General features: G+C 35.4%; 1 protein-coding gene across 1 annotated transcript in view; it reads right to left on the bottom strand.

Annotated features, from left to right (window-relative positions):
• The window catches only part of LOC135204206 (filamin-A-like), a 275,259-nt gene that overhangs the window by 138,890 nt on the left and 121,890 nt on the right, over positions 1 to 14,479 (bottom strand). Inside the window, 6 exon segments of the mRNA XM_064234296.1 lie at positions 5 to 143; positions 1,223 to 1,240; positions 2,053 to 2,180; positions 2,798 to 3,005; positions 7,526 to 7,669; positions 13,338 to 13,482. Of these exon segments, the coding sequence (XP_064090366.1) occupies positions 5 to 143; positions 1,223 to 1,240; positions 2,053 to 2,180; positions 2,798 to 3,005; positions 7,526 to 7,669; positions 13,338 to 13,482 (782 nt within the window).

Here is a 14,479-nt window from a genome sequence, read left to right as displayed (position 1 = left end):
TTACATTTTCCACTGTGCCGTCAGGACAATGTAACATTGCTTCTACTTTTCCTTTCCCAGCACTAAAGGTTTCAATGGTGAAGTTAGTAGGTGCTCCCACTACTGGTCCTGAAGGTTCAACTCCTGGCCCATAGCATCGAACCCTGTTTTGTGTAATAATCATATTATGTATCTCTGAAGCTAAATAAATTGAAAAGAAATATTTTGCCCAATTCCTAACGAGGACTTTAACAATATAATATACAAAATAATGTTCATTTCTAGTGCAACAATTATGATAAGCATTTCAAAAAGCACTGTCATGTATGCTTACAATATCCTTGCACTGCATTTACAAAATTACCGGAATTCGTTGAGAAAAAAACATTTTGTAGGTAGTCCTTTTACAATGAATATGTGCTACTTTATACATATCTTCCCTTGGTGGTATAATTCAACTCATTCTATGTATTTTATTTACAAAATTAAGATATTTTACTTGAAACTAAGAGTTACAGTGCATATGTATTTCTTAATGTGGAAGTTTATCAAATTCAGTTTTTAGTACATTAAAGATGTTAGATTGGTGCATTAATTCTAAGTTAATACTACATCATTATTAGTGTGACTCAGTCACTCTGATGTAAAAGTTCATGTAGGCAGTTACAGTTTCTGTACTGTTTATGAAATCCACTTCTATTAATATATGTTTTCAAATTTTATTCTAGTCCTATAATTCCACCAGAAAATATCTGCTTCATAATAAAAAAAAAAAAAATTATAAAATTATCCATTTCAAATGTTGCGAAAAACAATTTTGGGATCTACTCAGATCATTGCAGTTATATCTTCTGGAAAGACAAAAGGGAATACTATCACGTTAATAACTATAGAATATTTTTCTCTCCAAAACTTCAAGGGTTTATGCTGCCATCCATTTGCAGGATTTTTAGGAGAGAGAAATTATCACAAAAATTGACTGCCTGCCTCTTGTTCAAGCTCAATACTATAAATCAGCAATTACAAAATACTTTATTAACATCTTTCCTGAAAGTGGACAGCTGGCAAAAATGTCAACTCTTAAAAGCAACAACAGACACAGCTTCCAGCAATATTGTTTTGTGTACCTTAAACATGAGGAATGTTAATAAAGAACTTAGATTGCTCAAAAGAATCAGTGCACATTTGACTACTGGGACAGTCTTGTTACAACAATCTTGCTGGCAGTGTCATAGCTACTTACATAGGATTCCCTGATGAACTGTAATCATAAAAATGCACTGATGAATGAAAGATCTTAAAAAAAAAAAAAAAAAAAAACTGATGCCTGCTTCAATACAACCGAGCATAGTCAGTATCCTGAGCTAAATCAAGAAAGCAATACAGTAACTATAGATAAATTAAAGTAAACACAGTACTGTACAATAGCTAAACAAAAGCTTAAGAGCATTTATGTCATGTACTTGAAAAGTTTACATACAAGACTATACTTAAAGCATATACTGTATATACATATTGATTTTTAGAATTGCCATTTAAGTAAAAAAACCTAAATTAAGCTTTCACAATATGTACTGTGCAGTCAAGTAAATCTTCAGTAGCTTTGCCTACGTTCCAAATTAAGAATCTTTGTAAAATACAGGTATGTAATAAGTCATTTATAATTAACCGTTACTGAAAACTGCTACATCAAAAGAAAATAAAAGAAAAAATACTGAACTACAAAAAATAAACTGTTACCGAGGATCCTAAGCAACTAATGGAAATGAGATAATTTGTCAAATAACAAAATGACAAATATCAATTAAATACACCTAATCTTAAACACACAAAATAAAAGCTTAATCTAACTTAACTTTGGTAAATGCAGTTTCTTCTTCCCATCAAGAACCAATAAAATGAAGAGTAAGAATAAACAGATATTTATGAATGACAAAACTAGGTCTTTCATAAAACTCATCAACAGGTATAAAAATCAAAAATGGTCTCAGATACATATATAGTAATGGAATAGAGAAAAACTTTCAAAAGTTAATTAGGCATAATGTAAAAAGAACAGGAACCTCTACAAACCTGCCAGGATTGGTGCGGGGTCGCAGTGGTGCTCCACTCTTGAGCTTTGCATTAGGATACTGAGAAAGATAGGTCATCATGGACAGTTCATCACAGTTGGGATTGACCATTTCTTCAGGGGTGATGAGCTGGAGAAAAGTAAAAAATTACCACTCTGTAGGAGTTTGTGTGAAAATGCAGTCTATGTGGGTATGTGGGCACAGTTTTCTGTGTGGAAAATGATGACCATGGTTGCAGGTCCACAAGTGAGTATATAGTCTTTAATGGATATTAAAATCTTTTGAACCTTGTACTAAGTTCATCTTCAGTCAGGTCTTGGCTGAAGATGAACCTAGTACATGGTTCAAAAGCTTTTAATATCCATTAAAGACCATATAGTGCTCACCTGTTATATTAATGTGGACCTGCAACCAATGCAGTCTGTGGTAACACTTTCTTAATAGTGAATTACTATTCTCAGGAAATTTATACACATACTAAGCTTGCCCAGATAATCTTTTCTAAAAATGCCAACTGAACATGTAAGGCAGGGTTAAAGAAGGTGGACAGCTAGGTCCAAAGAGACTAAACAGAGTAGAGGAAAAGTAAATTGTACAGAATAGCACAGCTACTGACCACAGGAACACTTCAAAGAGCCTTAGTATCTACAGTGTCCCTTGTAGGACACCATACACATTACTCCCTAAACAGATACATGAACTCTTAGAATATACTCTTAGAATTTCTAAAAGTTGAAAACTCTTACCTGTGGTACACCAAGCCAATTATCTGCAAGCGTCATGGCTTCAGTAGCATTCTTGAGAGCATCAGCAGGCACCCAGTCAGGCCAGTCAGGGCAAAGTCCAGGAGCCACAGCATCAGCCAAAGCACCCACAGCTCTGCCATCATTCCAGTCATTTGTGAAGTTTGTGACGGGAAGATCTGGAAGTTTGGCCTGAATCCAGTGTAGCAATCTGCAATACAAATAGTTCTCAATTTTATTTTTTTTTATTTACAAATTAAATGCTGTAATAATACATCTTACGCAAACAAAAACTCATCAGCAAATGTAAATATGCACTATATTCATAATAAAAAGACATACCATATTCTGTGTGGGATAAACATAAACCTTACACAAACATATAGATCATGAAATAAAAGTTTAAGATTACTCTCCAGAGACTAACACCCAATCTCAAAGCAATCCCTTTGTACAAAAGAGTAGGTATAGTATGTACAAAATCTAAAAGAACCTATGAGTAAACAAAGCATAACTTAAGCAGACACGGATAGTTTGTGCTTTACCATACAAAAATAAAATAGTACCGCATTTAAAGTTTAAAAGTTTTCATTCTGCAATGCAGTCCTGCATTTCCAATCTTCACCAGTTTGAAAATGCTAGATGATATCTAAAAGAATACAATTTTACCTAAAAAATAAGTTTTAGGTATAAAACTTTAGGATAATTATTTGAACTTTCTATGTACGTATAGCCAGAGGTATACGTATATATGCCACAAAAACTTGGTGCCACATTTTCTAAATTTACAAAAATTCTCTCCAGTAAATGTGTACTACGTACACTTAATTTTACTGAGCAACAATCCCAGTTCCTGAAATACCAACACACATACACTAAGCAAAAGACAAACACACATACATTAATTTAACATTGAAAAACTCGACAAGCTCTTCAAAAATTGGTAAGTATACGTACAGCATAAATTACGAAAAAATCCTATCGTACAAAGAACAACGTTGTTACACATTGCCTTTTTTCTTTCTTTCTTTTTTACGACAGACCTATCACAGTGCCACTAAAGCACTGGAATATAAAATAAAAAGAACTAAAGAATTCTAAGGCTACATTGAAGTAACTAACAAAATTGAAAATTATATATTTCTACAGGCCAGATTAATTTATTTGCGGTACTTGATATTTTCCTTTTTTTGTCACAAAACTTAAATGCTAAACTGCTTTAACTTGACACCAAAAAATACATTAATTAATCTATATTTGTTACTAAAAAAGGCATTTCCCAACAAAATTCCGTGAAATAAGGTTAACTCTTACGCTAGCCTCGACCTCATGGCCTTCCAAATCAGAGGAAAAGTCATTTTATCATGGCTTACTGCCCAAGCTGCACAATAATATTATACTTGGTTTGCCTACATCGTAACGATACAGTATAATTATCGTATAAAAAGCAAGTGGCTCGGAGATGCTGTCAATAATTGTCCTCCTGTCATCCATTCTGATTCATTTACAGGATGACGATAAAATTACGGGAATACATATGTATAGGGATGTCATTAAACCTGATCTGTAAAATGTCAAAAATAAAAGTGAGAAAAAAACCTGCAGTTTCGTCAAAATCTGGGTAAACTCAATTTCAATTCACTTAGTCCCCAACGAAGAAGGAATAAAAGCAAAAATTACAGCAGAGCCATACTAAGAAAATGAGGAAACAATGTTTATAGGATAGAGAACAGAGGAGACGGAAGACATACGTAGTACTACACAACATGTGAAAGGCAAAAGAGAAATTAAAAAGAGCTCAGGCACGAGGACCGAGATCGGGAGGTGCCGTTGCAAAGGCAAAACCTCCGACTTAACCTGAACCTAGCCTAACAAGTTAGCCTTAGGCGAATCAGAATTATAATGTAGACTTTAGTTTGTGAGTTTGCATTTATTTAAACACATTTATACTTTTCATCAAGCAATACGCGAAGATATTTCAGAACTTCGAGACTGAATAATAGTTTTGCACATGTTAAAATACCTCCATGTTTTTGCACCGCAAACTCTGCCGCGCTACTATGCTGGCTGATAATTGAATGCCAAAGGTAATTTCATATCTTGCAAAACAAAAACCTGCCGTATATAATTTACCGTAAGTGAACTTACGTTTAGCTTTGTCGGCAGATATGGCAGCGCAGTCCATTTTACACGGGGTAAAAATACTCTCTTGCAGTATAGTTTGTTTCTTCGACCAACCGAAGGCCGATAATGCCTCTAAAGTGAACATGCTACATCGGAGGGAGACACCTTTCTCGTGACTTCAAGAGCTACGGCTTGTGAGTTGTGAACATCAACCACTTTGTAAAAACAACGGTCTCCTCTCCTTTGAAGAAGACATCGAAGAGAAAATGTAAAGCATTTCCTTGTCCTTTGATCTATAAAGAATGTGACTACTCAAATTCCGACAGAAAATTCAACATAGCAACAGTACTGAATGACTCACTACATCTCTTCTAAGGCACCCGCCAGTACCTGTCAAATCTAAAACGGATAAAAAAAATCTGTAGGATATGAAATTACTCTCAAGTATATGTTAATGACTGTATGTGCAACGAACATGCCCAAGCGCATTTTTTATTTGTAAATATTCTTTGCAAAAAGAAAAGAAAAGTACACTATGCGTATCTCTGGTACAAATTTTACATGACTGGTCTTCAGAATCTTCAACAACCAAAACCGGTTGGTTTTTCAGCGTTTTAAATCTGAAAACAAGTTTTCACGTTGTGCGGTTACAGATTTCACGGATTTCAGCAGACTATACGTCTAAAATAACGAGACGTTTACGGTAACCAATTACGTACGTTGTATTTTGAACACACTTACATAAAACAAGAAACAAGCTAACAGGAGTAAATCTACGGCTAGGTTATACTGAAACATATGACCATAAGTATTTTACCTACCTGCCACTGGAAACTCCAGCTCGTAGTACTATAAAACTATATGAACTAAATACAATCGCTCATCAAAACAAGATGGCTTAATCTAAACTAAACGTTTTTAAATGTCCCTAGATGAACAACAAACGTGACCCTTGTCAGTTAAAGTTATCAAACAGTTCCATGATGAAGCATCAAAGATAGCAGGCGTGATGTCTGTCAGACCTTACTTAAGTGAAGATGACGTGTGACGCGTCGTGGTGCCTGCGAAACTTGGTCGAGAGATGAGTGAATGCCTGTGTATGATCTTCGCGCGTTATGTTGGATATTTTTTATATATCTATATTAGTACTGTTATTTATATTCTTTTAACGTAATGGACATCAATGCGTGGCTGGATCGCCACATCTTTCCCTTCTGGAGGAGATGAGTACGAAGTGCGGCGGATAATGAAGAAGAAGTGCAGCACTTCAACCAAATAACCTGCATTACTCTCTAACCGGAACGATGTCTGCGCCGTTCCCGTGTATTTTGAAGCTAATTTTCAAAACTTCAAACGGGTTCGCAATGAGCATCTACAGATAATGATACAATAGGAATTTCAAGAGCAATATTTCTAAAAGAAAGCTTGGTAACGATACTGGTTCCTGGTTCCTAAGCGCTCACTACACAAACACAGTTGCGGGCACACTACACTATTTATGAGGTGCAAAGCTTTATTCCCTTAATTGTTTACTTTACGCATTCATTATTTAGTTTAACTTAACTTTATGTTACTCAAAATGTTTATTTTAATTCATCTCTATTATCCCCCCTTTTTTTTTTTTTGCAACAAAATTAACTGGTAACTGGCAGAGGGGGAAGAGGGGTTCTTCTACATTTCAAAAAGGAGAAACTGGGACACTTCACGAGGCTATGGGACGGGCGGATACCTCTTTATATTATGAAGGGGAAACTGGGACAACTTAATATTGTAACCAACATACCCTGCTGTAGATCTGCGGGCTCCGCTGCTTCAAGGAAGAGAGAGATGACAGATGAAACACTAAATACAATTAAAGTCATTACAGACCGGACTTGAACGGACAATCGTACTACAGTACAAGTGAATACGGAACTATAGAGCTACTCTCTCTCTCTCTCTCTCTCTCTCTCTCTCTCTCTCTCTCTCTCTCTCATACGATCACTTTGCCTCAAAACACCAGTTTAAAACGTAGTTTGGTCTAAACCAAATTTCACGGACGTCAGTGTTTAATAAAAACAAACAAACAAACACACACACACCCACACACACGTACCCAACCCGTGAGAAACTGAGGTTTCAGACACGTCGTAATATCCCACATTTTACTTCAGGCAAATAAAATACATGCAACATAATTTTTACCAAATATAGTTATCTATAGCTATTTAATATGAACGTGCTGTGTGTCTGCATCACAATATTGTCTACCATTCCCAGGCATGCGTGTAAAACGCACGAAAATGGTGCAAAAATAAATAGCACGAAAAATACATTTCAACACAACCAATCTAACCCAACAGTGTATATTTGAAAAAAAGGGTGGCTTTATTTTACGGGAGAGGTTTATGATAAAAATGTCTAAAAAATATGGGGAAAAAACACCTTTAAACCACCTTACTTCACACTCTCCCAAAAAATGACCATAACGAAAACCAAGAACAGCAAACAGAAATAAGCAGCATCAAAGCCAACAGCGACGAGACACAGAAAGCAGTAGTACGCTGCCTGCCTGCCTGCTTGCTTGCTTGCTTGCGTGGGATTTCTCTTAGATTGGAAACAACAGACCTTTTCGTATTTGCCGGCTTTTTACTGGTACTACTTGGTTCCTGGTTTTTGGAACTAGGACCGTTGTGCTGTTCGGGGCAAGCCTTCAAGAGGTCCGGGTGGTCGCCACCTGACCTTGACCTTGACCGGGTAAAATTCCTCTCGCTGGATCCGGTTATAATTTGACCACGTTTCAGAAAGAAATAGTATACAGTGATAGTGATAAATCATTGGATGTGGTTCGCTTATTGTATACGCTTATACTAGGGATTGTCATTTTCGAAAGGATAATGAAAGGAATAATCACCTAAGTTTTCAAAAAAAAAAAATAAATAAATAAATAAGATAAACTTACATGAATATACCACACATTCTAAAAACTTCAACCACAATAATATTCAAAATATGACATACAGAAATGGAAAATGATGAACAGTTCAAGACCACAACTGGTGACATTAAAAAAAAAGGTTGAAAAGTTATATAATCACCAAGTCTAGTTGAACGGAATCTATACATATATATATATATATATATATATATATATATATATATATATATATACATACATATACATATATATATATTATATATATTATATATACGAAATTTTGTATACACCCTCCCTTTACTCCTAGAGATAAAGTTAAAGCGAATTACCGATAAGAATGGAACGCTGTTAGATAGCAACAATAACTCTACTACAAGTGTTTCTCCAGTTAATTTACAATACGAAAAATTATAGGATTCCTTACTATTTATGTCATGAACAATTTCTTCTTAATGGTTTACTGTTCATAACATCGGAAACAATTATTCCACATCTGTTCGATCATTTCAGAAAGTTTCATCCGGAATTCCACAGCCAGTCTCTCATTCGCTTCGTTCAGATCTGGTCAGATTTTAATTCGAATCTGTATCCCCTATTGCTATAAATTTACTTTCAACTCAGCTCAATGAAAAGACTTATTCTAATTCGTAAAACATATTCTAAATGATGAAATGATGAAGTAAGTGATAGTAATTAACAACAGTATGTTCTGACATCAAATTTACAAAAAATATCATCTATAAATTATAGTTTATAGTCTAGGTTCTCTGATACGGAACCTCTCGCTGGGCCACGGTCTAGTGGACGCTGTGCTGGCAAACGACTGCTCGAAATAATGATGTAATCCTGCCTCGTTAAAACTTAAGATTCACAGCAAACCTTAGCGATTTGAGACTAGTGGCAATGAGACCATAATAAAACCCGAAACCGAACAGTGGGTCCCTATGAAGAAGGATCTCAACATCCACTTGAGTCTATCTTTCATCGGAGCCGGGTCTGGTTCTTCCCACTCACTCACGATGCTCTACAAGTAGGTCTTGGGTTCGCTTACAGTTTTAGCGGCTATTTTTGGCTGTATAAGACTATTTCCCAAAGTATCATATTAGACTGATGGGTAACTACTTTTTTTTTTCTTGCAACCTACTGGCTTGTTCTAGCCCTTGCCCGAAGAAAACAGGAAAAAAGAGATGGTAGGAAGTGATTAGGCCTAATTTCTTTTTTTATCAGTAGCTCAACCTTAGTCTACCGGCAGAGTATGGTCATCGTTTTCCTTAAAGACATCAGTTCGGTGCTAATTTTCAAACACAACCCCACCCAAACTGGCATAAAATTCTTTAATAAGTGGACGCTCTCATTACTTTTAAGTACTGTCGACAGAAGTTTGCGATTGTCATTTTGATTTTATGCAACCCATCATTACTATTTTTACATTCATTCCTCTCTCTCTCTCTCTCTCTCCTCTCTCTCTCTCTCTCTCTCTCTCTCTCTCACACACACACACACATTACTCCATTACGCACTTTATAAAAACAAGCCGTCTCATTAAGCCATTACGCTATAAGAAAATTGTTCTAAATATTTGTTACTATTTCAAGTCTTCAAACAAAAACACGATTCAGTACATTATTACTATAATAAAGGTACTCTAAAATATAAAGTTGAGTGACAACAGCCTCACTAGCGTATATAATCAATTATCGATAACTAGCTATACATTACGTTACTGCAATAATGATGCGACCACTGTAACCGATAAGAGATAACAAATATGTCTAATCTTCAGCTATTAAGAGCACGCTAAGCATCCATATCAGGTACAAAAAATTTAACTTACACTTCAAGCCCTCAGTCTCAAGACGACGTTTCTTCCTTGATTAAATTTCGTCGCATTTAAAAAAAATTGTGAATACCTTCAATTATATCGTTTTGAATTTCCATTCTTTTGCATGAAATTACCTGAAAAACTTTCGTATTCTTGAGTGATATGACAGTGTGGATTTGACGATTAATATGGAGTACGTTGTATAGGCCTAGATCTCAAGAATGAATTCACAGTCTCATATAGGCCTAGATCTCAAGAATTAATTTACAATCTCAACAATTAATTTACAGTCTCTTATAGGTCTAGATTACAAGAATGAATTTACAGTCTCACATAGGCCTAATCTCAAAAATGAATTTAGTCTCATATAGGCCTAGATCTCGAGAATGAATTTAGTCTAATATAGGCCTAGATCTCGAGAATGAATTTAGTCTAATATAGGCCTAGATCTCGAGAATGAATTTAGTCTAATATAGGCCTAGATCTCGAGAATGAATTTAGTCTAATATAGGCCTAGATCTCGAGAATGAATTTAGTCTCATATAGGCCTAGATCTCGAGAATGAATTTAGTCTAATATAGGCCTAGATCTCGAGAATGAATTTAGTCTCATATAGGCCTAGATCTCGAGAATGAATTTAGTCTCATATAGGCCTAGATCTCGAGAATGAATTTAGTCTCATATAGACATAATCTCGAGAATGAATTTAGTCTCATATAGGCCTAGATCTCGAGAATGAATTTAGTCTCATATAGGCCTAGATCTCGAGAATGAATTTAGTCTCTATAGGCCTAGATCTCGAGAATGAATTTAGTCTCATATAGGCCTAGATCTCAATGAATTTACAGTCTCACATATGCCTAGATCTCAAGAATGAATTTACAGTCTCATATAGGCATAGATCTCAACAATGAATTTACAGTCTCATATAGGCCTAGCTCTCTAGAATGAATTGGCAGTCTCACAATATCATTTTTTGTTGCATTATGAAATTCCTTTCACTAAAACACCTCTGCCGCTAGTGCAATTCCCTTTCAATACTTCTGCTGAAACCAATTCCCCTCAAATTCATCGACAACCGCGGAAATGGGGCTGTTGGCGTTGGCTCGCTCGTTCCGGAAAGCGTCTAAACTGAAACGCGTTCAAGTTTGGAGGTCTGGCGAAGAGGCTGCTTATATTTGCATGCAAATCGGGAGTGTAAGCTTTCCATGTCCAATAATGAAAATCAAAACATACAATCGGTTTTACTGATTTTTTCACACGATAAAATAAACTCCTTTTTTTTATTACCCAGTTTCAGAGGTTAGAAAAGATGCTCTATTGGAAAATTCAAAGAAAACGAGTATTCTAGTGTTACTGATAAGTTATAACGAGAGAGAGAGAGAGAGAGAGAGAGAGAGAGAGAGAGAGAGAGAGAGAGAGTACTGTATAATCTCGACTGGGCAGGAATTGTAATTGAGGTAAAGAATTCCAGACTGCTCTGTTTGATAGATATTACTTATCTTAAGAACTCCGTATTCGAATGTTCAAATATGCTGTTGCACTGTGGTCTCCTTCATAAGAAAAAAAAAAAAGAAAAAAAAAATGAGACTAAGAGAATGTGACTGAAACCCAACACACGATGTCTCCTCGATGGACTAAAGTCTTTTGAGACATCCTAATCCTTGTAACTCCTTGTAACCTCGAACGACTGACGATGTAGTCTCATCATCAATTATTCTTCCTTCTCCATCGCAGCAAATCAATATCTTATAATTTTCTTATAAGTTAAACATAAGCTGTTAAAAAAAAACACTGGGCAAGAACACCTAACCACAACACATTCTTAAGGGCGCACACAATATTTCGTTGGAGAGTGTGATGACTGGTTAACAAAACCGTCTCTAAAATTGTGATTATCTAATCCGAACCGGAGCTATAAGCACAGAACTGATGCTTCATCGATACTTTATTAAGACCGCGCGAATACCGGTTTGCTACAATGAATTCAAGACATAAATAATATTAGTTTTTTTTTTCTCTCTCTCTCTCTCCCTCTCTCTTATCGCCTAGGAAGCTACCGACAGCTACCACCAGGTAATTTACGAAACCGACTGGTTTCTTTGGGGGGATTTTACTGCCCTCTCTATAAGGCTACGACCTATTATTGCGATAACACCTATCCTACAGGAAATTACTTCAAAGGCAAGATAAGCAGTCCCTTTGATGTTGCCGGGAAATGTGGTAAGATAAATCTTCATTTTCGGATCCATTAATAAAATTATACACTGACTACACGCTCGCTGGAGATTATTTTATGTTTACGATTAAACTTTACAAAGGTGGACTCGTTGAAGAATTTATATCTATATAAATGTGTAAAAACACCAATGCTTTGCTATTAGGAAGTTTTCCTTTATCGACGAGACCTGGTTAAAGTATGTGGTTTTAGGGAAACAAAGACGAAATGATAAAATATTTACAAAGGAAATTACTATCAGCAGCATTCCCTTGTACGAATTTATGTATTTTAACTGATGTGTAATAAATAAACATTCATGATTTTTCTGTCGCAGCGAATATATTCTCGATACATGCATGGAGGGGGGGTAAATTGTATGCATCTCCCTAATACACCAGTAATTTTTTTTAATAATCACAAGCAACATCCAGTTCTCAGTGTATAAAGAAAGCAAATCAATAATCAAAAAGCAATCAATAATCAATCTTTAAATATAAATTGTATACAAAGAGAGCAAATCAATAATCAATCTTTACATGTAAAGTTTTAACAAAGAATAGCAAATTAATAATCTTTATATATATATATATATATATATATATTATATATCTATCTATATATATATCAATATATATATATAATTATAGATATTATTTATATATAGGTTATAAGATTAATATATATAATCATCTATATTTATATATATATTTCTTACAAAGAAAGCAAATCAATAATCTATCTTTACGTGTAAATCTCTTAAAAAGGAAGCAAATTAATTATAAGAGTTACACCTAAATTCATTGCAGAGGTGCCCTATATCATAAGGCAACGTTTAATTTAGCAAAGCTAAAGACAGCATTTAAATTGTTAGGCGGGACATGGAGCACATACTTAATCTAATGAACACAAACAGCAGTATATAGATAAACAGCTGTTTGTATTTGAACACAAAAACACGCGGGAGAACACAAGTTTCGATCCTCCGTAGTTATGAGTGCATGTGCATGTAAATATATCGAAATAGTGAAAAAACAGTTCAGAAGTACTATATATTCACTCTTCTGTAAATATATCGAAATAGTGAAAAACAGAAGTTCCCAATTTCAAAAAAATTACATGTAAATGAGCGTCCCAAGAAGTATATATTCACTCTTCGTAATTATATCGTCATTCTTCTCCTACAAGATTAATTGCATCATTGTAGTGACCATACATACAAATACACATATACTATAAATGGCTACTGACGCACATCCATACATACATCTGCATTCCTTAACGTCCATTTAAATACGAAACAAATCAGTATGCAAATCAGAGTAATTAAACTTTACCCATCACCATTACTCATCCAACCTAAGCCATTCACCACAACTCACGACGAGTGGCTGTAGTAGACCTTCAAACACAGCAACACCAGTTTAGCATGCATCTGACCAACTCGGAGGGCCCAACGTACCTCTGTTTGGGCGTGGGTCCTTTCTCCCCGGGCGCCACTTGGTCTTCTCCATCCCACATGGGCATGGAGATGGAGTAGTGGAGAATGAGGGTCCATATCAAGCCCAGGATCAACTTCAACTTGCAGTCTACAATGTCTGTTGAATCTGCAACAAAAAAAACACGGAAGTGAGTTAATGGAACTTATTGCGCTTCAGATAGTGGATAGTGTTAAGGGAAGGTATGTGAAATGGTTAGATACACATAGTACGTATTCACATAAGTAGGTATAATAAAAAAAATTGTAGTTAACAATACTATATGAAACACGTATATATCCGATTTGTAGTTTTACGATTGTTTGTAGAGCTTTCAGGTCCACACCAGGCCTTTAATTCCCCTATCACCTTATGGCAGCAGCCTGTGATAATATAGCAGATGAAAAGAGAGAGAGAGAGAGAGAGAGTAGAAGAAGAAGAGAGAGAGAGAGAGAGAGAGAGAGAGAGAGAGAGAATGAAATGTTCCTTCAATGAAATTAACACCTTATGGCAGATACAAAAAAGAGAGAGAGAGAGAGAATGTACCTTCAATGAAATTAGTATGTAGTCACCTGAATAAGAGCAAAAATTAAAAGCAAGCTTTACTTCAAAGTTACATATAAATAACCGCACTAATATTTTCGAAGCATGTTTGGATATCGTTTTTATCAATGTCCGTTTCCCTGTAATTTTGGATACCATTAAGTACAAGCGCATCCTCGTATTAAGGTCGTTTCCATCGTCCCCCCCACAAATTAATAAAAAGTTTTATTACGATCTCATTTATGAAATATCTACATGTTCAATGGCACGACAGTATCTTGACTTACTACGTAATTTTCTCTTCCTATTATGTCTTTATAAAAACACACACACACACACACACACACACACACACAAGGAACGCACGTAATGCGTATTCAAGCGCATTGTATGCGCAGCTGAAAAAAAAAAAAGTGTTGCATGAGTGAGCAATGCGGGTATGGAAAGAAGGGGGTATTGGAGGTGGGTATAATTGATAAGATGGCTCAATATTGCGATGGTGTTTGATCACGTGATGAGAATGAAAGGCGATATGTTGGTGGTATTTGGATAATTCGCCATGACTGAATATTCAACACTGACT

The sequence above is a fragment of the Macrobrachium nipponense genome, chromosome 44, assembly GCF_015104395.2.
Source record: "Macrobrachium nipponense isolate FS-2020 chromosome 44, ASM1510439v2, whole genome shotgun sequence".
NCBI classification, from domain to species: domain Eukaryota; kingdom Metazoa; phylum Arthropoda; class Malacostraca; order Decapoda; family Palaemonidae; genus Macrobrachium; species Macrobrachium nipponense.
The sequence above is the reverse complement of the archived record's forward strand: the minus strand, read 5'-3'. Positions and strand labels throughout refer to the sequence as shown.